Raw genomic sequence first — 26,254 nt, 5'->3', positions numbered from 1 at the left:
TGTGCTACTCCTGGAACCAATTACTAAGCCCCAGAAATTATGAAATCCTTATTATCAAAGCAATGTGAAGAATTTAGACATTTAAAATAAGATCAATGGTTACAACAGGGCTTTTCAGTAGGTGTAGTGAAGGGAAACTCTCTAGAAGCCATTGATTCCTTTCAATTTCCCTTTTGCTTTTATGTCCTGCTATTTTCTGTAATCTTACATGCCATCTCCAGTTATAAAGCTCAGAGAAAACATCCTGACTTGAGGGTATTGATTAGTGATTCAGTTGCTTCTCTTACAGGCAACTCTACCTCACGTAACAGCATGAAGTCATTCATATATTCATTTACCTAGATCAAGAACTGGTAAATATGGTCATTAGGAAGAAGTTCTCTATTTTTATAATTTGTAGAAACTATTATGGTTCTAACTTTAAAAACTCTTGTTTCTTACAAATGTCATTTAACTATAGCTAATGAGTCTCCCAAGTAAGAGCAGATGATAATAGAGCTAATATACGATAAGCACAGCGCTACACAGTGTTATAGCTCTAAAGTGTTAGTAAATTACTTGAATCTGAAAAACATCAGAAAGAAGAAACAGTTCAACTGGCAGCTGTCAAAACAGTCATCTTATGAATCAATGTCTGGCCATATCTATCTCAACAAAATAAAGATTTTTGTGATGTGATTTATCATCTAATATTGATTACTAAATTCAAAGAAGTTCAACTTTTATTTATTCAAGGAAAGAACAATTTAATTCACAATCAGCTGTTTGCATAAACCTCATTTAAAAGTTTTACAGTCATGAATAAGGTTTTAAAGTTATTAACATACCCATTTAATTTTATGCTGGTATGAAGTCATCTAAAACTTTCACAGAGTATTAACCATAATCACCTCTGCAGCACTGCAGCATTCAGTCTAGAGGAACCGTGGTTGGTTAGGCAGAATTAGTCATTCACTCTGGGACTACATAACCATAATCCCCAAGATGTGAAAAAGAAGCTATCGGGGCATCAAAGACACATTCGTTGTCAAGGGGCGATCTTAGCAGGATCACAAGTGAATTCAAAAATCAGACTAGACAAATCAGAATGGATACAAGAATGTAACAGATGCTTGACTGGCTATTCAGGTTCCCGAGCGAACAGGACACTTGAGATGGCAGCCAGGGCAGGCAATGCCACCTACTGGTCAGCCAAGGTAGAAAAAATAGCCTAGTGAATTAACTCCTGCCATACTAGGCCATTTAGGTTTGTGACACAGTGAGAATTCTCCTTCTAATCAGTGAAATAAAAATTAGATCATCTACAATAACCTTTCTGGAATATAGCTACTTAATTTTAAGAAAACAAACAAAAATGATTAACTATTTTTATCACAAAAATCAAAAAGGAGAACAGACACACTCCACAGGATTTCAGAATAAGCCCTCTTTAAAATGCCACTGTCTCTATTTCAGTCTGTCTTCCTGCTTCAGAATTTTCCTGGACCTCATTCGAATTGGAATTCGATAAACGTCCCCATTATAAATGAATATTTGATTCTCTGGAAAGGAATATGATTGATTTCATTTTTAAAATCAACACAGTTACAGTCTGAGTTCAATATGGAGGGAAGCCTCACAAGTATTCCTTATTCATTAACTCACAAGTTAATATGTTGAAATTGACTGATTTTATGTATAGGAAAGCACTGAGTAGGAAATTTTATATATATATATATATATATATATATATATATATATATACACACATATATATATATATATATATATTTTTTTTTTTTTTAGACGGAGTTTCGCCCTTGTTACCCAGGCTGGAGTGCAATGGCGCGATCTCGGCTCACCGCAACCTCCGCCTCCTGGGTTCAGGCAATTCTCCTGCCTCAGCCTCCTGAGTAGCTGGGATTACAGGCATGCACCACCATGCCCAGCTAATTTTTTGTATTTTTAGTAGAGATGGGGTTTCACCATGTTGACCAGGATGGTCTCGATCTCTTGACCTCGTGATCCACCCGCCTCGGCGGAAATATATTAAGGGAATTTAGAACCATCTCTACGAACTCACCCCTTTGGCATACAAATTAGAGTTTTAGTCCAGAAGTGGGCTTCTGAAGCAATATAACTTCCCAATTCATTTCTCAGAACTTAAATATCTCAGAATTTTATAAGTGGTTAATAACCTTCCACGGTCTACAAAACCTCAAATGTTAATACTCTTTTCAAATGGTAAATGGCACACAAGATATTTGATAACAAGCTGTTACTTTTTAAAATTTTCTTTCATACCACCATAAAAAAGCCTAAAAAACACAGCAATCATCTTTTTCTGAAACAGAAACAATAATGACTCCAGAAAGCAAAATACCCACTGTCCAAGTCAAATTAATTAAACCATGAAATCACCTTACACAGAAGCAGCTTGGAAGGATTCTAAGGCCAGCCCTCATCCTCAAAGAAATGGTCAGGACTTTTCTTGTCTTAATCTTTTTCCTTAAGTCATACTAGCAAGAGTTTACTATGCTAGTAACCCACAGGGTTTTTTTAAAAATTCCAGATAATAATTACTAATATTAATATTTTCAAACCTAAAGAACCACTAAAGTCCTTGAGCATATGATTTCTCACCTAAAATCCATCACATAACCATTTAAATCTGCTTCGTGTTGGCCTGACCTCTATGAGTTATTCCCTCACTCAGGCTGTAGAGAGCAGTTAATTGAATCTATAACTCTGGTCTCCAGGCTTTAATCCCCTACTCAACCTTCTTAGTCAAGTGACTAGGACATTTTACACTGTTCTGGTAAAGTATTAACAGAATCAACTTTGGAGAGAATTCAGGACTTCAAACCAGGTTCAAATCCTGTCTTTGCCACTAACCAAATATGTGCCCTAGAGCAAATACTTTAATCTCTCTGGGCCTGTTTCTTCCTTTTTAAAGTGGGGGTAATCATTACCTATTTAAAGGGTTGGTAAAGATGAGGTGAGGTTATCCACCTCCTGTGCTGGGCACTCAGTAAGCTTTCAACAAATATTTGAAGTTCCGCATCAACAATTTTTTGAAGTGTTCAATAAATACCAGGCTCCATGCTAATTGCTGCAGCCACTACAGTGAGAAAGACAGAAACAATCACATTTTAAGAAGCTGATATTCAAGTAGAGAATCGTATAGAAAGCCTACAAATAAAATAATTACAAACAACTATGTGTTATAATGGAAACAAACAAGGACTGAAATCAAGAACAAGGGAAGGGAGAAGATCAAGAAAGCCATCTCCAAAGAAGTAGCATTTAAATTAATAGCCGAAGGAAGACAAGGACCTGGACATGCAAAAAGAGGAAGGATGTTCAAGGCAGAGAAAACAGCGAGTGAAAAAGCTCCAAGAAAGGCAACAGTTTAAAAGTGAAAGGAAGTTCAATGTAACCAGAGCACAGAGCTAGGGGGAGCGTGGCAATGGGTTGGTTAGGGCTGTAGAGGCCACTTAGAAGCTTGAAGAGGAGGGATGTGATCCCATTAACATGTAGCATTCTCCTATGTCCCAGCCAGGGTTCTCATGCTAGTTGAGGTCAGCCTCCCAAGCTCAGGCACAAAGGTTTCCCCACCATTCCACCGGTGTCCAGGAACCACCTCTCTTTTTCTAAGTCTTATGTGTGTTAGGTCATGTCATTGCAAATAAAGAGGCTGGGAGTGGGGCATCCACAGATAAGCCAAAAAAGTCTGGACTGAGCGCGTGACGCTCCTGCTGGGCAGTAACAGGCAAGGCTGCTGATGAAATCCTCAGCAAACACTGATGGGAACAAAACAGATGGGAAGTGCTGGTTCTATGAATGCTGTCAGTCTCTGGTTAACGGGTCAAGCCTCTACAAGGGGCTTGAGTGCTTGCAATGGTTAATGTAATGTCAACTTGACTGGGCTAAGGGATGCCCAGATGCTGGCAAACATTATTTCTGGGAGTGTCTGGGAGAGTGCTTCCAGAAGAAATGAACATCTGAATTGGTGAACTGAGAACACCAAGTGACCCTCCCCGAAGTGGGTATTTTCCAACACTTTGAGGGTCTGAAGAGAACAAAAAAGGCACAAGAAGAGCAAATTTTCTCTCCTTACTTGAGCTGGGACATTCATCTTCTCCTGCCATTGGACATCAGTGCTCCTCGTTCCCAGATATTCAGACTTAGACCAGGACTTACACCATCATGCCACCCCACCTTTGTTCTCAGGCTTTAGGACTCACATTGAATTATACCACCAGCTTTCCTGGTTCTCGGGGTTGTAGACAACAGACTTTTGGGGACTTAGCCTCTGTAACTATGTGAACCAGTTCCTATAATATTAATATTTATATATTTATGTTTGTGTGTGGGTGTATATGTACATCTATATATACACGTGTATGTATGTGTATATATATATATATATACACACACAAATATATTTGAATGTGTGTATATATATATCTCCATCCTATTGTTTCTGTTTGGAAATATATATATATATATATATATATATATATCCAACTGACTGTTTCTTTTTCTCTGGAGAACCCTAAGAGTGCTCAAATACTACCTCTCCCTGTGGTGACCATGGGTCTTACTGCTTCTGTTCTGTGCCATGCTGAGAGATCAAGAATCCTTTGAAGACTTTTGTTCCTGTCAGTCTAAACATTCCATGTGGCCACAATATGCCTATGAGGAAAAAAAAAAAAAAAAGTTTTCCTCTATTTGAATGTCTAAAGACATCACACACACACACACACACACACACACACACACTCTCTCTCTCTCTCTCTCTCTCTCTCTCTCATAGCGTTCGTTCTTCATTTTGCCTCCCCCATCCTCCCAGCTTTCTCACAGTAGACTGTGTGCCCTGCAGTAGCAGAAGACGAATCATCCAAAAACAAGTGTCCCTTCCCTCAGAGACAGAGGGCTTCATATCAAACCTTTCAGGAGAAGAAAGAAATGAGACATTTACATTCTCACTTCGGGGGAAAAAAAGAGCTGCACCCTCGTGTCTGGCATTTTCACAGTCCAAAATGGAGGAGGGCAGGAGCTGAAGGAGCAGCAGCCCAGAGATGTGACGGGGTGGGGTCAAGACGAGACGGTGAAACCGAGAAGGGCGGCCATACTGGGGAGGTAGTCTGGAGATCCAGTGAGAACTTGCTGGTGAATTTGGTGCAGCAGGTGAAGGAGCAGTGAGGGGGATTGTGATGCCATTTCCTGGCAGAGAAAACTGAAGGAAACAAAACTTTTAAGAAAAATCTAAAGTTTCAAGACACCAAGTGGAGATGTCAAGGAAGAAGTGGAACTGAGTTCAGAGCTCAGAGGAGAGGTCTGAACTGTGGATATGTACTTTGGTGTCATAAACATAAAGATGTTAAAAACCATGGGAATAAATGAGTCACCTAAGACAAGAGGGTGAGGTGGGGGAAAGGAATCCCAGTCAGAGGCCTAAGGAGCCTCCAGGGAGAGAGGCTGAATAAAGAAGAGAGCCAGCAAAGAAAAGGGTAAGAGAGGGGGGCTGTTGCCGGAAGATGGCTGCGATGTGCCCACGGACCTTCTCTCAAAACTAAAATATCACAGCATTCTTCCACCATTCCCTAAATCTGCAGGATTTTATTTCTGCGTTTTTCTCCAGTGCTACTGCAGAAGAGGTCATGTTTTGTTTTATGGGAAAGAAAGTATTTGCTTTATTTCATTTTTGTATCTCCGTTTACTTTTCACTGAATGGTTGTTAAGAATTAAAACTAAAACTAATCAAATCATGTATATAACAACCGATCTGAACCACAAGGCGTTAGAAATCCTAATTTTTAGGGAAACCCCTTTCCAAGGCTAGATTAATTCATTGAATCTATACTTCTTATAAATCAGAAACATTATTTTTCAGAAGACATACAAGAAAAAGCATAAATCGTGTTCAGTACTCTACCCCATACATGAAGGGATGCTCACTAGGAGAAAATCTAGACCAGGAGAATTAAGGTAGCACTTTTATAAGCTTAGCTTTTCCATAACCAAAACCACAGCGCTCATTGTCTTTAAGAGAGTCCAGTCTTTTTATCATGCCTACCAATTCCATTCTACGAAAAGCTAAAATGTTCTTTGAAAACCATTGTTTCAGAAGATCCTCATCTGCAAAACTAGAGGATAAAATACCTAACAAGGGTAAGTAAATAGCTACTATTTATTTGTATCATCGGTAAGCATCAAACACTGCATGTAAACTGAGGCAAAACCATGATATGGGTTAATCCATAGTGTGTCAACCAAGAATTCTATTTCACTAAGGTAACCAATTACTCCAGCATACCAAGTTATATTTAGAACATTGGCTACTTTGTAAAATTAAGGATATCCTACTGTCACAGGCAGCTTTTTGCCATACTACCTTATAGTCCATGTTGGCACTTATCCGATGGTATTAGAAATCTCTTCATGTCTCTGCTTACCTTGATAGATGATAAGTTCTTACAGTCCTGTCTATCTTCTCACCCTAGTGCTAGGTCAGGGCCTTCAGAGACCTCGAAGTAAAGGTCCAGGATTCGCCTCCATTAGGATCACCTGGAGGATGTGTAAAATGCAGATTGGTGGGGCCCCTCTTAACATATGGAATTAGCACAGTATTTGCAAGGATTTCCAACAGCTCTAATAGGGCTTTCAAACTGTATCAATGAAGATAATAAATCCCAAAGGCATCCTACCTAACAACTATAGGCTGACATTTCTTCTGCTTACTGACTTGCACTATTGTTTGGAAACTAATGCCACAATATTTGTTGAATGAAGGAACAAAAGATAAAGTCGCCCTGGGTAAACCTCCATCTTATAATAGAAACAGCTTATGACTATTTTATCTTAAGAGTATTATGGTAGTGCTTATCTATGCATTTTTACTGAATAAAGGCAAATGATTTGGGGATTTTAAATAGAACTTAGAGGTTATACCTTGTATAAAATATGTTAAGAAAAAACATACCAAAGGTATGTTAAAGATGTAAAGCCTGAACATTCACGTGTTATCACTTATTTAAATAATATGAAAGTCTAAATTTATTAAAACCGTAACTCTATGATGAAAATATTCATCAGTTTTTACATGAACAAGTTCTTATTTTAAGGAATCATATTTTAAATATAATTAATTAGCTGGGCATGGTAGCATGAACCTGTAATCCCAGCTACTTGGGAAGCTGAGGCAGGAGAATCGCTTGAACCTGGGAGGCGGAGGTTGCAGTGAGCCGAGAACACACTATCACACTCCAGCCTGGACAACAAGACTGAAGCTCTGTCTCAAAATATATATACATATATATATAATATATACATATGTATATATTATATATACATATACATATTATATATGTATATATACATATATATTATATATACATATACATATTATATATATATCTAAACGTATATATATTTATACATCTATATTTTTAAATATGGCTATATATTTATATAACTTTACAAATAATTCACTTTTTGATCAACATGTGACTAAATCTGTATATCTGTTGATATAAATATAGTAAATAATACATTTTAGAATGGTAACCAAAATATAATTTACAATTTCATATATTGAGACCCTCAAACTTCAATCTCAAAAAAATTTTTAAAGTAATGATTTTAATTTTAAAAAGGAAAACTTTTTCCCACAAAAATAGAATGTTTTATCCACATATAGTTGATACTATTGCATGGCACAAACCATTCAAAACATTAAATATTTACTCAAAATGACCTTTAAAATTTTTTTTCAAATTTCTCATTTTTGTTACTGCTTCAAAAGTATCTATAGCTATACTTAGGTCTTATGAAGCTGTCTCCAATTGAAATAAAGATGTCACATTCAATTTTCACACTCCTAGCAGATAATAACTGTGAGCCATTTCACAGAACTAGGTTTTTCAGGGAATAGGGTAGGGACAGGCTGTGCCGTTCTGTACACTTCACAATTTTAGAAATATTTTATCATCATGACATTTGTAAGAATTTGTAGTTACTTTATCTCCTTCAAACTGTGTCAAGAAAATAATAAATGTGCATTTTATACAGGGCACTAATACTTGGGACTGTGAGTTGAATACCATCTCCTATGTCTTTATTCATTAATAGCTTGGGTAAAATGCTTAACTGCCCTAACCTAGTATCTCCACTAAAGTAATGGCAATGCTACTGGTATCCATATGTATTTAGCTGTATCAGGGAGCAAAAGGACCATGATATAATCAATCTTTTACATCTTTGGTTGATAACTGTACTCTTTGTAGAAGAACCATTATGTTGAAAACTCCATTTTGCTGATGAAATTCATTTTGCTACTATGCTAGACAGGCAATGATAATTGAAGGAGACCAGAGAGTCTCTAGAATTGATGAAAATCTAGCAATAAATAACATGGGACTGGCTGGACACAGAAGCTCATGCCTGTAATCCCTTTAGGAGGCCAAGGAAGGAAGACTGCTTGAGCCCAGGAGTTTGAAACCAGCCTGGACAACATGGCAAAACCCCCTCTCCACAAAAGTACAAAACTTAGCTGGTCATAGTGGCACATGTCTATAGTCCCAGCTATTTGAGAGGCTCAGATGGGAGGATCACATGAGCCTGGGGAGGTCAAGGCTGCAGTGAGCCATGATCAAACACCTACACTCCAGCCTGAGCAACAGAGTGAGACCGTGTCAATAAATAAATAAATAACATGGGACTAAATAAAGTGTGTTTTCTTTTTGCTAAAATTACAAGGGAAAATACCGCAAATTATACATCATTTGAAAATTGTTCTCTTTAGTTTTCAGTCACAATATGGATATAGCAGCTCCAAATAGAGGTTAACTCATTATTGCTTTTATAATTGAATTCTTAAAGAGTTTACATCTTATATAATTATATTTTTGAAACATCACAGAAACCCAGCATGTACCTATTTGTAATTATCAGAGTATATACATCTGATTAGGACTCAGCTATGCTGAAGGCCTCATCAAGCCCAACATGTAACTATCACTTGCGTTTTCTGCCACAACCAAAGAAAACACATTGTGTGCTCTTAGTGGCCATTCCAAGAAGAAAGATGTTGTTTTCAATGAAAGGAAATCAAGAATAAATAAAATAATCATCCTCCATTGAAAAAGAGCCTATACAGAACAAGAGAAAAGGACAGGGTCCTGAAAACATCTAGTGATGCCAATAAAATAGAATATTTTTTAAAAAGTGATTTGTCTCATTAAAGCTGCAGAAGGGTATCCCACACTTATATGTGACTGCACTAAAAACAGACCCTTTTTGTGCACTGAGAGTTACAAAAAGGCACAACGCTCATAAATAGATGCATTTTCAGGTATGGGTACAAAATGACATAAAGAAACTGACCTTGTTATCAGTTTAGCTAAAGAGGTGAAAGATAAGGATATTTTCAGGAAAAACCTATTGCAGGTAGTATATAGAGTACTTGGGCCCAGTTGAAGCCCAGGTAATGTGATGATAGTAATGATAATGGTCCACTGAATGCCTACAGACAAGTATAGTCACAGCTGCACATGGCTATCACAACCTTACACACAAATTCTAGAAAGATCATTATGAAAATAACATTCCACAAATCACAGGGAATCAGCATCAAGTGTATCTTCATGCATGCCCAAAAAGGAAGGAGAAACTGACATCCATCAACAATGAACAATGACTTCTTTCCAATCTAATACCCAGTGCTGAGAAATTTATTTTGTTGTTGTCATTTAAAGAGGAATGTTTCTATGGGATAAGTCATCTTATCCCTAAAAATAGCAGGTCTTTTTTTGTGTCTTTCCAAGAGAGGTATTATTAAGAATTAATAGGTATTCCAGAACCTCCAAAATGAACCCACTAAACAAATACCAACAAATTATAACTTGAGCTGGATTTTATTTTCAAATGATGAGCAAGAGCCATAAGACAATCCATATTCTATAAGCTACTTTTGTTACACATTAATGAATAAAACAGCTTCTGTGCAGATTTCAAATTAATCAAAGAATATCAGCTTCAGCTTTATGGCATTAAACTCATTTGAAAAAGGAGTGGATGGCAGTAAAACTAAAGTTTTACCAAAAAGCAAGAGTTATCTAAGCAATAACCCCGCATGAAAAGAGAACTACTTCTGATTTCCTAGAACACATCACTAACAGGTTGTTATTTCTAATTACCGTGGCAGCACATAGCAGTTTTCAGCTAACACTTTACAAAGATGCTTGGTTACACCATGCTCTGCTGTATTAAGTGATCTTTGTTGAAAGCATTTATTTCCATTTCTCCTACACCTATAAAACGTCAAATAAGAGTGATAAGACAACCATTTACCTTCAATTTTCTCTATAATTTAAGGTCCAGAGGATGTGTTAAAACTCTAAAGTAATAGATTAATAGATTTCTCAATTCTCCCTTCCTCCTTTATTTCCACTGGAAGGAAATCTATTTTTGATAGCATCTCTTCTAAAGTTTAGGAAACTAAAAAGGGCTGCTGTTTAAAAAAAAAAAAAAAAAAAAAAAAAAAAAAAAAGTTCTCAAACATAGTTATTTTGAATAAATATATTTGCAAAAAAAACTCTATAAAGAATATAAAACCTTCCCTGGAGTGCTTATAAAAGGCAACATAAAAGTAGCTAGGAGTGAAAAAAAGAAATTATGCTTGGGAGGCCGAGGTAGGTGGATCACGAGGTCAAGAGATGGAGACCATCCTGGCGAACATGGTGAAACCCTGTCTCTACTACAAGTACAAAGAATTAGCCGGGCGTGGTGGCCTGCGCCTGTTGTCCCAGCTACTCGGGAGGCTGAGGCAGGAGAATTGCTTAAAACTGGAAGACAGAAGTTGCGGTGAGCCGGGATCACAACACTGCACTCCAGCCTGGTGATAGAGCAAGACCCTGTCTCCAAAAAAAAAAAAAAAAAAAAGATGCTACTGATTTTTGTATGTTGATTTCTATATCCTGCAACTTTACTAAATGTATCAGTTCTATGGTTTCTTCTTTTTTTTTTTTTTGGAGTCCTAAGATTTTTCCAAATGTAAGATATCTTTACCAAAAAAAAGTACTGAAAAAAAAATCAAATGCAAGTAGTTCTACCCTCCCCACCTCTTTTTTTATCCTTCTTTTATACATGCAGAGACACACAGCGCAGATTTTAACCACAAGTTTTAAGAGCATGTATAAAGAAGCATACAAGAAAATCAATAAATCCTTGTTTTACAAAGAGAGAAAGTGGGCTGAAATCAACACACCACAGGAATCTTCCTTCCCTTACTCACAGGATAATAAAAAAAAAAAAAAAAAAAAAAAAAAAAAAAAAAAAAAAAAGCTTCTAGACCAGTAAGGGGCATAATTCACATTGCATTTCCCGAACATATCCTGTTCAAAGCAGGATAATAAAATGAAGATGCTATGAAGTAAACCATACTCCAATCCTAGTTTACATTAAAATTTTATTTAAAAAAAAAAAACTACCAAGCTATTAAAATCGACTCTTTATATAAGAAAAACAAAGCATGGGCATTGATAGAGAAGAAAATAATCTACCTAGAAATACTCCTTAAAACTTACTTTTAAAAACCTTTGGAATGAGTATTACAATTGATCCTTATTTAGGTTATTTCTCTTAAGCATACTACATAAGCAATATTAAAAAGTGCCCAGAAATCAAAATTACCAAAATTATATTTCAAAGAATATATTCCATACACATGAAACTAAACCAGAGTTCGTATAAAGGTGTCCAAAAACAGGTCTTATGGAACTTCTAAAAAAAGAATAAAAGAAGAACAATGGCTTGTTTCTTCAGAGATGGAGTGTCCACATCATAACCCTCTTCGTTTGGCATCACCAATGACTCCCCACACATCAAAGACAAATTCGTCTGGGAACGCAAAGTCTCCAAGAGTTTCGTCAAGTGCCACAGCAAATTCGTCTGAATTAACTTTGTCCTTTCCAGCTTCAAACATTGTAGTGGCTGTCAAAAATAATATTAAAAATTAATGATAAGTGAAATAGCATCAGAGGACTGAGAAAAATGGCACCAGGAAAATTACTTGCTAAAAGTAGCATGCATAAGTATATTTCTCGGGCAAATTAAGACAGTAAGATACCCTCATCCTTTTCAACAATCTGTCCACTGCACCCAGGTTTGCAGCTGCCGCTGCCACCCTTTCCCTCCCCTAACCTTGGAGCCCTTCAGTTGGGAACCTCTGGCATTCCCATGGGTAGAACAAGATCCCCTGAAAGCAACCCTGTGGCTGTGACTAACCCTAGCAGGAAACTTAAAGAACACCCCTTCCCTAACCTCCTAACTACTCTCCCTACCTCCTCCACCAGTCCCCGACTCCCAACTGAGATGGAGTCCAGTCCTCCCTACCCAAAGACAAAATGACAAAGGATTACAGCTTGCACTGGAGCAATCAAGCTGGGGAGCAGCAGAGGAGGACATCTGTCCACCTAGGGAACAAGGTACCTTTTCTGAGCCCCTCCCCAGTCTGGGATCGAACGTGAAGGTGGCAGTCTTGTTCAGTTTCTCTACTCTGCCTGCACCCCATATTCTCTGTCTTGGAACCAGCATCTTCAGGAGTACATAGGACTTGTCCCAGCTGCCTGGAAGCCCAGGAGGCTCAGCGGATTTCCACCCAGCATCTTAAAAGCACCAACAACCAGAAAGAGATCCTGTATATGTGATGTGGGACTTGGGTGAAAAACCTCCATTTGAAAGGGAAACGCCAAAGCCACAGGGAAAAGCTCCAGCCTCTCCTTTCCTTCCTGGTTAAGGATGAACTAATCCAAGTTTGTATTATTCTCTGAATGAGCCACAAGGTCTGGAGAGATAAAAGCTATGCCTCTTCCTGTCAATTCAGTCCTAACACAAGCTGGGCCAGGAAGAAAGGGAGAGAGGTGGCCTGCAGAAGGGCACCAGGATCGAGCAGAAGTGGGGTGGGGGTGGGGTGAACCGGCAGAGGGATCAAAGCTCTAGTAAGGTAAGGAGGGCTTCTATATGGCCAGGCAGCCTGGCATGGGGTGGGAGAGTACAGATGTGGTGAGGAGGGCATGGGGATGGGGAGGGAGGACAGCAGCCACAGTGATGAGAGATTGGTTTCACACGTGGAGATGGATCACATACATACATACATACATACATACATACATACATACGTAGTAATAGGAATCAAGTTTGTCACTGCCCAAGAAGAATATATAGGGAAAGGGAGAAAATAAGAATGAACCCTATAGAATTGGAATTGTAGATGCCAGTGGAAATATATATATCTCCAATTGAGATGTTATAAAAATATAGACATAAATGCACATATACATATGCATACACATTCCTCAGTTCTGGAAGCATGACACCCTAACAACAATGAGGACACAAAGCACCCAAATCTTTGTTCTTAAATATCATTCTCCATTAAAAAGACTAAAACTGCCTCAGAAAACTGGTAGATTACAGGGCTGGTGCAGGCAAAATACACTACGAACAAAGAATATCTTACATCGGAAAGGAAGAAAGTCGCAAAAAATGATGGAAATGTGAAAAGGACATAGATGTCAGTGTGCAAGAATTCACACTGACTGAATCAGGGATAATTTAAGCATCAAAATAAGTAATGATGGTAATAGATTATAACTCCAGTGAATACAGGAATCCATTAATCCATAATAAAACACACAATTGAATGAAGAGATAAGGAAAAAATAAAGAAGCTGATCGTTTCATAAGGAACAGTATGTTTACATAGTTTCAAAATATCTCCCCATCAATACCTATCAATGAAAGAGAATAATTTTACAGTGCAGAAGCCTAACAAACACTACCTGAAGTGATCGAAGTGAACATTCCTAAGGAAAAAAAAAATCAAAAACCCGTGCTTCCCTATAAGATGTAATGAAAAGAATACAGAATCACATTTGTGAGGTTACACCAAAGAGGTGTAACCTGAGTGTAATTTTAAATAAAAGATTAGACAAACCAATGTTGAGGAACATTCTACAAAATAACTGGCTTGTACCCTCCAAAAGCATCAAGGTCATGAAAACCAAGTAAAGGACAAATAACTATTCCAAATGGACACAACGTGATAAGTAAATGCAACATGTGATTTTGAACACACTCTTTTGCTATAACAGATATTAAGGAATCAGTGAAACATAAATAGAATATGAATATTAAATGGCAGAAATGTATCAATGTTAGTTTCATGGTTCGAAGGGTTATGTTATGATTCAACAGGAGAATATCTTTGTTTTTAGGAAATATACACCGAAGTATTTGGGGGTAATGGGACATTATTAATGTAACTTACTCTCAAATTAGTTCAAGAAAAGTCTTTTTACTGTATTTGTATCTTTTCTGTACATTTAAGATTGTTTCTATATATATATAAGAATGGCAGTGAAGAAAGAAGAGAAATTGAATCTCTTCTTTATATTATCATCACCCTCTCTCCATCTTGCACCAGATCTCAGCCATTACCCAAAGCCTTCTTCATTTGCCATCAATCTGGAAGCAAACACTTCACAAAGGAGAGAGTTCCTCAGCTGCAGCTGGAACCTCTGCTCCAGCCCACGCGCCCTGCCAAGTTACCCAGACGCTTCCAAAGCTCTCAAGTTTATTTAAACATTTTTTTAATGATATGTCAAGGATGGCCAGGATATGCTGAAGCAAACACACAGATACACTGACTTGACTTCATAAATTTGGCTTTCAGAAAAAGTTTGGCAACAAGTATCAAAAGTCATCAAAGTGTTCATATCCTTTGACCTACCTACCATTTTTACTTCTGGAAATCTAGACTTCAAAAATAAAATTTTTAAAACAGAAAAGAGTTTAGCATAAAGATGTACCTAACAGAATCAAAAAAAAAATTCTAAAATGTAGAATCATTAAGTTACCTCTGGTATGATTAAATATATTAGGTGAAATATTTTTACATCATTTTAAATAATGTTTATGAATAATTCATAACTTAGAGAAATATTTTTGTTCTAATATTTACTGAAAAATCAGTACATATCCTTTATATTATAACGAAAATAATATGTTCATAAAAATCTTTATATAGAACGACTAAATGGGGAGGTAAGTGATAAAGCAATTATAGTAAAATATTAACAGTAGAGTCTAGGTGACAGGTGTATACAGAGGTTTTCACTAAAAAGTCTTTCAACTATCTATCTGTCTGAAAATTACCATAATAAAATATTGAGAGAAACCTCTGTGAAGCCAATGGAAGAAAACTCAGCAAAACCTAGTACATAAATTCAAATTAGAAAAAAAAATTTAGTGCTGTGTTTGATGTGGTAAAACTATACCTAACTTGCAATATTTATCCTGTGTGCTCATAGGTATTAGCCGTATTTGGAAATTATCTCCTAAGCCATTAAGGAATGCCTTAATGTCTGTAAGGAACGTTCCATTTCTTTTAACAGACAGTCATAGTACTATAGTTAAGAAAAGAAGCAAGCTGCCTTGGAGTGCATTTTCACACCATCAGATAAGAAGCCAAGTGCTCAGGGAAACCGTGTCCTACAGTATTCTATCAGTATTTCACATAAGTCTGGAGGTTCTGTTTGTGTCTCTCTTTCTTTGAAGACTAGGCTATCTTTCCTTGAAGATCTTATCCACAAACCCAGGTTAAGCACAACCATGGCGCAGAGAAGTCCCAAATCTTTGCTTCCATCCCCAGCTTCCGTCATGAGTTCCACACACCCATTTCTGAGTAACTGGTGGGCAATTCTTCCTAGGTGCTGCACTAGCATCTCAAACAGCATGTCAGAAACCAAATATCACCTTCCCATCTAAAGAAACGCCCCCTCTTTCTCTCATTTCCACCATTATTTTTCTCTTCTCCCAGGTCTTCAGCCTGTGCAGCAAACACTGCCTCCCTTATTCTACCTTTGCTCTCCCTTTATTCTCTCTAATCCAATTCTTTCCATTTCATTCCCACCACTGCCATGTTATCTCCTAATCTCCAAGTCCAGTCAGCAAACCATCCCACATAGGCAAATTGGACTCCCCTTCCTAAAGCACAGCTCTGATCCCACTGGGTACCGAGACAAAAGGACCATGAAGCTCCTTTCCACCTCTGAGATTATCTGTCAGCGCCATATATAAAAATATTCCATCTGGGCATGGTGGCTCATGCCTACAATCTCAGCTACTAGGGAGACTAAGGCAGGAAGATAACATGAGGCCAGAAGTTTGAGACCAGCCTGAGCAGCACAGCAATATCTTATCTCTGAGGAAAAGTATACTTAATAAAAAAAATAAATAAAATTAACCAGGCATGACAGTCCACATCTGCAGTTCCACATACTCAGGAAGCTGAGGCAAGAGGATCACTTGAGCCCAAGAATTTGAGGCTACACTGAGCTATGATGATGCCACTTCACTCTAGCCTGGGCAACAGAATGAAACCCTGTCTCTTAAAAACATTTTTTTCAACAAATTTAAAATATATATGTATATATGTTTAATGTCTGTGTGTGTGTGTGTGTATACACACACACGCACACACATTTTTTTTTCCTTGTATAACCAATGTTTATTTTTAAAACTCTAAATCCTAGTGGCAGTCTAACCTAAAGCACTCTTGGCTCCCCAGTGGCTACCCCACTCTACACTAACGCTGTGCCCTCATAAATCCGACCACTCAAAACGCTATCTTCACTGCTTTCTGCCTTTGCCCAGGATAACCTCCTCCTAGCCACCAGCAAGGAGTCAAAATCCTCTCTCTCCTTCAAGGCTCTCTCCTCCATGAAATCCTTTGTCCACAGCTAGAAGAGATATCTCAATTCTCTAAACCCTTCTGCCAGTGTTTTTCATGCTTAAGTGCACAAACAAATCACACAGGGTCTTGGCAAATGCAGATTTTGGTTCAGTAGTTCTGCAGCCCTGAGATTCTGCATTTTCAACTCCCAGGCGATGCTGGTCCACAGGCAACACTTTGAGTAACAAGGTCTTAGACTGCAAATGTAACATTGCTCTGCACTGACATGATTTTTCTGTGTATTTTTTCTCTCCGACTGAGAAAATAAACTCCCAACAGATCTTGGGTAGCTTACTGTCTTTTATGCCCGTAGTAACTAGTTCAGTGTCTCGTGCATACAAATGCTAGTGAACGGGCCAGTACAAGAAGAGGGTTTGTCACGACACTTACATATTTTTTGCACAGGCAGAGTTAGCATTCATTGGGGAAAGTGAAGTCCAGCACTTTGATCTCATAGTCTGGATGTAAAAGAAGAGCCGCCAAAACATAAAGGTGAAGTATTGCTGAAGTAGAACTCCAGTTCAGAATTTTGCTTACTCTACCATTTTAACTATTTCTCATAGGCTTGGCAGGTAGCATTTATAAAGGCAACTACCTAAAGATTTTACTGACATATGGGTAAGACATGTTAAGGAAGAAATCTAGCTGAGGAAGAAATAAGATGCACACAGATAAGAGACATAAGAAAATGCATACGGATAAAAGACCATTCCGAAACAGAAACTAACAGTGCAGATGATGCTCTTAAACGCCAGGGGAGACCATGACAAGGATGCAGATGTTCACTGATGGACACTGAATCAATTTCTCTCTCTCTCTCTCCACACACACACATCTGTGGCTATAAGAGAGAAAACGGAACAACTTGGTACATGGCTTGTTTATACCTCAGGAAGCCCAGCAGTGTTGTCTAGCACACTAAGCCTGGGAACTCCACATTGTAGATCTGACCTGCACTGACTTGCCAGCTCTGGTTTGGGTTTCTAGTCACAAAATAAAAGAAAATGCTGCTTCAAGATGCCCATATTCTAACCTCACAGTCCAAAATGCATCATCTCACTCATGCACTCATTCTGGCACAACAGTATAGTGAAGAAATACCCCCAAACTCAGGACTGCTCAGAGCTGCTGATAGAGTCTAGTTATACAGCTCCGCATATTCTACCTCTATTATAGCTGCCATTACAGCTAGTAATAGTCATCGTTAGTGATCATCACTAAGAATCATAATAGCTGCACCCATTATTATTTCTGATGTGACAGGAACTTTATACATATTATTCAATTTGATTCCTTGGAAACTCTATAAGATTGTTTTTATTATGCCCCTTTTATATATGTAGAAATTAGGATTCTAAGTTTAATAATTTGCCCAAGGGCCAAAGCTCCAAACTAATAAAATTAGGACTCACGCTCCTTGTGAATTCACCACTTTTGTGACTCTCAACAGACACTTACCAAGTACTTACTCTGGGAGAGGTATGTGGTAGGAGCTGGGATTAAAAACTGAGTAAGAGATGGAGAGAAATGTCAGACATAGGTGAAGGGGAGGAAGGCAGCAAATCACACCGCCATGTGTGTACCTATGCAACAATCTTGCATGTTCTTCACATGTACCCCAAAACATAAAATGCAATAAAAAAAACTAAGATATGGCATCTGCCTTCAAGGAACACCTGATCTTATAGAAGCAACCAAAAATGCCAATTACACAGCTACATAATTGTGTTGGAAATACTGCATGTAATACAGGGCTCTATACATTTTTTTTTTTTTTTTTTTGAGACGGAGTTTCGCTCTTGTTACCCAGGCTGGAGTGCAATGGCGCGATCTCGGCTCACCGCAACCTCCGCCTCCTGGGTTCAGGCAATTCTCCTGCCTCAGCCTCCTGAGTAGCTGGGATTACAGGCACGCGCCACCATGCCCAGCTAATTTTTTGTATTTTTAGTAGAGACGGGGTTTCACCATGTTGACCAGGTTGGTCTCGATCTCTCGACCTTGTGATCCACCCGCCTCGGCCTCCCAAAGTGCTGGGATTACAGGCTTGAGCCACTGCGCCCGGCCTATACATCTTTTTTAAGCCAGTAATTTGCTATATGAATTCAAAAATGGAGCATGCAACTAAATATGTTATATATTTTTCCTAATACATAAAGTATAAACATGGCTTTTTAAAATTTTATTTCTCATCCACAATGGGGTTTGGTAAGCATAGCTTTTAAGACATTCTTACATGATAAATGGTATAATTCATTCTTTTTGAAAAAACATTATATCTCTGATTTAAGAGAAAAGCAAAAGAAACTTTAGCACAATAAAACACTTTATGAAGGTACGGCATATTAACATAAGACAGCCACTAAGATTATTTTCATCTATTGATTATAATAGAGTTGTAATATACTACGATAATAAATCTGAATGCAATCTGGCAAAAAAATATTCCATTAAAAGAGTAGAATTTTCTTACAGTATGTTTAGAAACACATGAGAAAAAAAGAGAAAATAGATTTTTAAAAACTGAAAATTTTTTAGCCTGTAATACCTGCTACTTGGGATGTTGATGCAGGGAGATTGCTTGAGTCCAGGATTCTAATCCAGCCTGGGCAACATAGTGAGACCCCATCTCAAAAAGAATTTTTTTAATTGTAAAGAGAATTTTTAGATCACATTATAGCAGCTAAGTGCTGACCTCTAGTGGCCACTTTTTATTACTGCCACTGAACTATACATTATTAATGACAAAGCTGTTTTGGTGAGACAGATCAACGTATAATTTCCATTAAGTTTTTAAACACCTAAAACTTTTAAATATAAAATATTACTTTATGGTTAAAATCTTGGTATCAAAGTTTCAGAATTAAATCTTAGTTTTTAACTTGTTAGGTGACTGGGTAAGTTATCAAACTTCTCTGAATTTGTTTTCAAATCTATAAGATGGCAAATAACACGGTTTAGATAAAGATTACTCATCATTATTGTTAGTTTAATCATAAAATATGCAACTATATCTCATTCTATGAAAGGCCTTCGGGTCTTACTTTTCCTAAGACTTTATATAAATATCAACGCTTTTCAAACAGCTCACAAGTCAAACATCAAAAATGCAGTCAATATAGAATATTTTCTAATTAAACTTTCTAAAACTTCATTGGCTTTATCTGAAAAGGATGACTTTCCACAGTGTTCATTGTTTTGAATTCACTATAAAAAGAAAGTGATCCAGCCAGGCACAGTGGCTCACGCCTGTAATCCCAACACTTTGGGAAGCCAAGGCAAGCGGATCACAAGGTCAGAAGTTTGAGACCAACCTGGTCAACATGGTGAAACCCTGTCTCTACTAAAAATACAAAAAATTAGCCGGGCATGGTGACAGGTGCCTGTAATCCCAGCTACTCAGGAGCCTGAGGCAGTTGAATCACTTCAACCCAGGAGGCGGAGGTTACGGTAAGCCCAGAATGCACCACTGCACACCAACCTGGGTGACAAAGCAAGACTCCATCTCAACAAAAAGAAAGTGATTGTAGGAAGAAATGTAATTCTCAGTATTAAAACACCAATACTGCATATTTTTTCAAGAGCTGTAACAGACTTCTTATCTGCTCTAAAAGCAAAGTAGTAAAATTTTTAAAAAGCAAAAAAGAAAAGATTTTATAGAAAAATTGACTTAGAAACATTCATTCAAATCTTCTTTCCACACATCTCAGGATCTCAATAAATTTGAAATCCTAAAATTCTGAAGTTGCTTGGATGATCTCTAAACTCCTAAACTGGTATCATCAGAAAACATTATAGTTCTATATACAACTTATACAGTTTCCTTAAGCATTCAAGAAGAAACTTGTATGATACAACTTTCCACTGAATTAGGTCAAGACCCTATTAGGCCTTATGGGACACAATGTCTTTTAGAACCCCTTTTTTTTTTTCATGGATAACATCCCAAGGTGACCCATGTTGACACTGGTTGGTAGAAAAGTCATAGTTCACAACTTAACTTTACAACCAAATGAAGCACTTTCATCTTCAGGATTACTTTCTACAAAAATTCATTCAAATTATTTTTTATTTTCAAATAATAAACACCTCCTAATCCTTTTTTGAGGATAGTGTTTTAAGTCACGTTGTTGCCATATTACCTTTTAAATTTTTTAAATATATACTTACATTAACAAATACAGAAAAATGTGATGTCAATGTAATTTGCATTAAGAATTAACATTTCTGAAAGCTAAGAAATATTGAAAATATTTATACAAGTAAATATATTCGTCTGTTAAACCAGTATCACATTTGTGATTTATATTTCATGCTAATCAGATCTGAATAATGAAAGAAATTCCTAATTTAACAATGGTTTACATTCTTCAAAAAATTATTTTCCTTATACTTTACCTCCCTAGGTAACCGATCACATTGCTAATCATGTGTAATGATAATGGATTTTCATGTCAGTTAGAGGAATTTGTTATAAATTTCTAGTTAATTTACAAAGAACCTGTAAGGAATGTTTAGTGCCCTGAATTTTTTAAGCTGCATTTTCTTATATATATACATATATATATATATATATATATATATATATATATATAGTTTTTGCTTTTTTTAAGAGACATGGTCTCACCCCGTTGCCCAGGCTGGAGTGCAGTGGTGCCATCCTAGCTCACTGCAGCTTCAAACACTTGGACTCAAGCGATCCTCCTGCCTCAGACTCTCAAGTGACTAGGACTTCAGGTGCAAGCCACCATACTCATCTAATTTTTTATTTAAGTAGAGACATGGTCTCGTCTCACTGTGTTGCCCAGGCTGGTCTCTTTGGTTAGGGTTAGGGTTAGATTAGGGCCTCAAGCCAAATACATATACCTGTAAACAATATTACATCATATCTCTTTTACTGTACGTGAGCATAAATACATATACACATATGTGTATGTGTGTATGTAAAACTTCATGTATACATATATACATTTGCTTCCCGCTGCTATGGCAAAATACCATTAAAGAATGCCCCACAGTCCTAGACTGTTGTACGAATAAACATTTCTATTCTAAATTTGCTTTATGTATATGTTGATGCCACTATTTCTATGTTACATATTCCCTTATATGTCTAGGAATATGTATGTGTATGTGTATGTTTGTCTTTATTCCTAGTGAGATCTTTTCCTAGGCCCTGTGTCTGTGATTCACTCCAGAAAATATTGTTCCTTGAGAGCTGCAGTTTCAAAACAGGAGACTCAGGCTGGGCTCAGTGGCTCACTCCTCTAATTCCAACACTCTGGGAGGCCAAAGGAAGAGGATAGCTTGAGCCCAGGAGTTCAAACCAGCCTAGGTAACACAGGTAGACTCCATCTCCACAAAAATTAAAATAAAAAAATTAGGCAGGCAAAAGGATTGGAGAGAAGTTGTCAGAGAATGGTTTACAATTTTAACTTTTTGTCTGCACAGAGGAAAAAAAGAATCTATATGAAAAAAATCTATATTATAAAAAAAAGAATTCATATAGAATCTATACAGAAAAAAAAGAATCGATATAAAAAAAGAATTTATATTTTTCTCCAAGGAGCAAGGAACAAACTACCAATGTTTTTAAGTTGCAGACAGCATCTGTACATCCAGTACAGAAATTTTATTTTAAAAGTTCACTCAGGGCCGGCAATAATGGCTCACGCCTATAATCTCTCCCTGCACTTTGAGAGGTCAAGGCAGGAGGATCACCTGAGCTTGAGCAACATAGCAAGATCCCATCTCTACCAAAACAAAAACTAATTTAAAAAACAAAATAAAATAAATAGCCAAGTATGGAGGCACACACCTGTGGTCCTAGCTACGAGGAAGGCTGAGCTAAGGGAAGTGCTTGGGTCCAGGAGATCAAGGCTGCAGTGAGCCATGATTGTGTCACTGCACTCCAGCCTGAATGACAGAGTAAGACCTTGTCTCAAAAATTAAAAAATAAATAAAAGTTCACAGGGGCAAGAAAGAAAATAAGAATAGATTCTGTTAAATAAAATTTATAGCAGGTGATTGGACTGAGCACCTATACCAGGCCTAACAGACCAAACCAAAATGGAGTTACTCATGCTGAAGTTCCACTCACTACGCCAAACTAAGCTGTTTATCTGACCTTCCAAGAAATCAGAAGAAAGAGAGGTAATAGCCAAATGCGCAAATGGGCCAGCTTTAGCGGGCATGATAAGGAAATTCCCTCTGCTTTAACCTTTACAAAGGAAGTAACGTTGCAATGGGAACCCACTTTTTGTTCTATTTCTGCTTTCTTCAGCCATTTTCTGACTATAAAGTCAATCTGCTATGCTTACCTCATCAGAGCATTCCTTTTGAGGTGTTGCCTAACACTAGAATTGCAGAGAAAAGCCAATTAAAATTTTTAAGCTAAATTTGTTTTGTCTTTTGTTAATTCTATAAGGAAAATGGAAAATGAGTGGATGTAGAAAAGGATGAATGGCCTTCAAATATTCTACCTGGTAGCAGATAAACCAAACAGTCAAGTTCTTACCTTTAAAAAATGTATCAAGTACCTGATTCAAATGCATACCTATGGATGCATGCAGACATAAACCCCAATACTGGAGCGTACATTTACTCTTTTCTCCACCCAGCATGCAACTGCCCTACTCAGTGGAACATTCATCTTGCTTTTGTGTGGGAAGGGTCAGGCCTTTTTCACACTTTTGACCCTTGTATTTCAGGGTCATCCCCAGCTCCAGAGGTAGAACATTCAACCCAGGCCTAATCATCCTACTGGCCTCAGTGATTTGCTCACTTGAGCCAATCAGACCAACCAGAGACAATCTTGGGCATTTTGTTTGAATGACTTGGAAGAGGCCCTCCCTCTTTCTCATTGTGCCTGATGCCAAGAGGATGTAGATGGTGGAGCAATGGCAGTCATTTTGGCCCCAGGAGGGAGGGAATGAAGCTGCCAGGGGGTACCACTGGGGCCTGAAATGAAGCCAGGACTGAGAGAAGAGAAACCACATCCTGGTGACAGCATGAGAACTCGGGATCCAGCCATTCTTGAAGCCAAGCTGATTCTGGACTTTTCAATTATAATAACAAAAAAGTTTCTCCTTTTTTTTTTTTTTTTTTCTTAATCCAGTTGGAATTAGGATTTTTTGTTTGGATTTTGTTTTGGTCATTTGCAACTGGTAGAGTCTTAACTGGTAAATCAAGACCCTGACAGCCTAATGATGACATAACAAATTCATAGAAATTCCACTGCTCAACTGCCTTTATCAGTCATATGCCAAGTGTGTCCTCTTTCTTCATATTTCGAATTCCTTGTTCACAGGACTTCAGTAACCCTGTTAAAGGGTGCAATTCAATCAACGCAAATCTGATATATCAAATAATAATGGCTTTTATATGTATTATCTACAAAATTCATTTCATGAACATCTTGTAAATCCAAAAAAGCAACACCGAAGGAAATAGTATTCACGGTTTAGTGATTAAGAACTAACTAAAATATGGCCAGGTGCAGTGGCTCATGCCTATAATCCCAGCACTTTGGGAGGCCGAGACGGGTGGATCACAACGTCAAGAGATCAAGGTCATCCTGGTCAACATGGTGAAACCCCGTCTCTACTAAAAATATAAAAATTGGCTGGGCATGGCGGCGCACGCCTGTAGTCCCAGCTACTCGGGAAGCTGAGGCAGGAGAATTGCTTGAACCCAGGAGGCTGAGGTTTCGGTGAGCCAAGATGGCACCACTGCACTCCAGCCCAGGCTGGAGTAACAAGAGTGAAACTCCATTTCAAAAAAAAAAAGAACTAACTAAAATGTTTTAAAGTTTACTTGGCACTAAGACCTCATGGCTAGAAAGCAGTAAGGGCCAGGTCTTGTTTTCATTATTCTTTATTATCTTTATGTTGATTATTCTTTGCATCACGCCACAAATATTTTTACCTTCAAAAGTATAATTGGCTATAAGTGCAAACAAGACATAAATATTAAGCAAATTAAGAGATATAAGACTTTTTAAAATAGTATAATCTTACCTAAATCAGTATCTCGAATTCCCATGTACAATTCAAGAACATCATCAATCTTTTCAATGGCCTTTGCTTTGGTTTCAGAAGGCTTTATCAAAAAAAAGAGAGAAATAAGACATTATATAACAAAATCTGTTGATTGTCAGGACATACACAGGAGAAAGTCTGATGTGGAGCCAGGTCATGATTGTGCCCGTCAGCTAATTTTAATGGAAATATATCTAGAATGCGCTCTGTAACTAATACAAATCAAATGCTGTTAATACTTATTTTTAGTGTCAACACTAAGTGTTAACAGATTCGAAAAAGAAAAGCCAGGAACATAGTCTCCAAGTAGCTAACAATCTAGAAGAGGAAATAGATATGAAAATAAGCAACATGTAACCGTTTGTAAAGGATATAAAAGGCACAGAAGCATCACAGGGGAGGAAGCAAATTTCTATCTTTAACAGTCACGGAAGACTTTAGAGAGAAGGTGACCTGGCCAAGCACAGTGGCTCATGCCTGTCATCCCAGCATTCGGAAGGCCGACGTCGGAGGGCTGCTTCAGCCTAGGAGTTGAAGACCAGCCAGGCAACATGGTGAGATTCCATCTCTACCAAAAAATTAATTAATCAATTAATTAATTTAAATGATTAGCTGGGTGTGGTGGCACATGCTTGTAATCCCAGCCACTTGGGAGGCTGAAATGGGAGGATCACTTGAGCCTGAGAGGTCTACACAAGCCTGGGCAACATGGCAAGTCTCAGACACGGTGGTATGCACCTTTAGTCCCAGCCACTCAGGAGGGTAAAGTGGGAGGATCACTTGAGCCTCCCAAAGTGCGGGGATTACAGGCATGAGCCACCATGCCCAGCCTTCTGACCTCTTTTCTTTCCCCAATCCGTGACAGGTTTATCAGCCCCTTCTTTGTGACACTGTGTATCCTGCATCTGCTTCCATTAACCCTGTCCCACTGGGTTGTAATCGCTTTTTGATGCTTCTCTCCTTTTAGAAGAGAAACAGGGTCTTTACTCATCTTCGTATCACCAGTGCTTTGACTGTGCCTGTCTCAGCAAGCACATATGGAATAAAGTATGTAGTTATGCCAGTGGAGAATGGACAGGGTTTGGCTGTGTCCCCACCCAAATCCCATCTTGAATTGTAAACCCCACATGTCAAGGGAGGGACCTGGTGGGAGGTGACTGTATCATGGGGCGGTTCCCCTCATGCTGTTCTCATGATAGTGAGGGAGTTCTCACGAGATCTGATAATTTCGAAAGTGCCAGTTTCCCCTGCACACTCCCTTCTCCTGCCATCATGTAAGATGTGCCTTGCTCCCCCTTCACCTCCCACCATGACTGTATAAGTGTCTTGAGGCCTCCCCAGCCATGTGGAACTTCAAGTCAATTAAATCTCTTTACTTTATAAATTACCCAGTCTCCGGTATTCTTTATAGCAGTGTGAAACCGACTAATACAGAGAA

General features: G+C 37.9%; 1 protein-coding gene across 2 annotated transcripts in view; it reads right to left on the bottom strand.

Moving 5' to 3' along the window:
- Positions 1-10,504: 10,504 nt before the first annotated feature.
- The window catches only part of GIPC2 (GIPC PDZ domain containing family member 2), an 84,510-nt gene continuing 68,760 nt past the window's right edge, over positions 10,505-26,254 (bottom strand). The window contains exons 5-6 of one of the 2 annotated variants that reach the window (XM_003921388.4): positions 24,796-24,877; positions 10,505-11,976 (exon numbers count right to left, since the gene is read on the bottom strand). In XM_003921388.4, coding sequence (XP_003921437.1) covers positions 11,825-11,976; positions 24,796-24,877 — 234 coding nt within the window. In that variant the 3' untranslated portion in view covers positions 10,505-11,824. Of the gene's footprint in view, positions 11,977-14,969; positions 18,287-24,795; positions 24,878-26,254 lie in introns of those variants that run through there. The other variant, XM_074381055.1, reaches the window with a different exon arrangement.

Source organism: Saimiri boliviensis, chromosome 11, assembly GCF_048565385.1.
Source record: "Saimiri boliviensis isolate mSaiBol1 chromosome 11, mSaiBol1.pri, whole genome shotgun sequence".
NCBI lineage: Eukaryota > Metazoa > Chordata > Mammalia > Primates > Cebidae > Saimiri > Saimiri boliviensis.
Note: the sequence above shows the minus strand (reverse complement) of the source record. Positions and strands in the feature narration are given on the sequence as shown.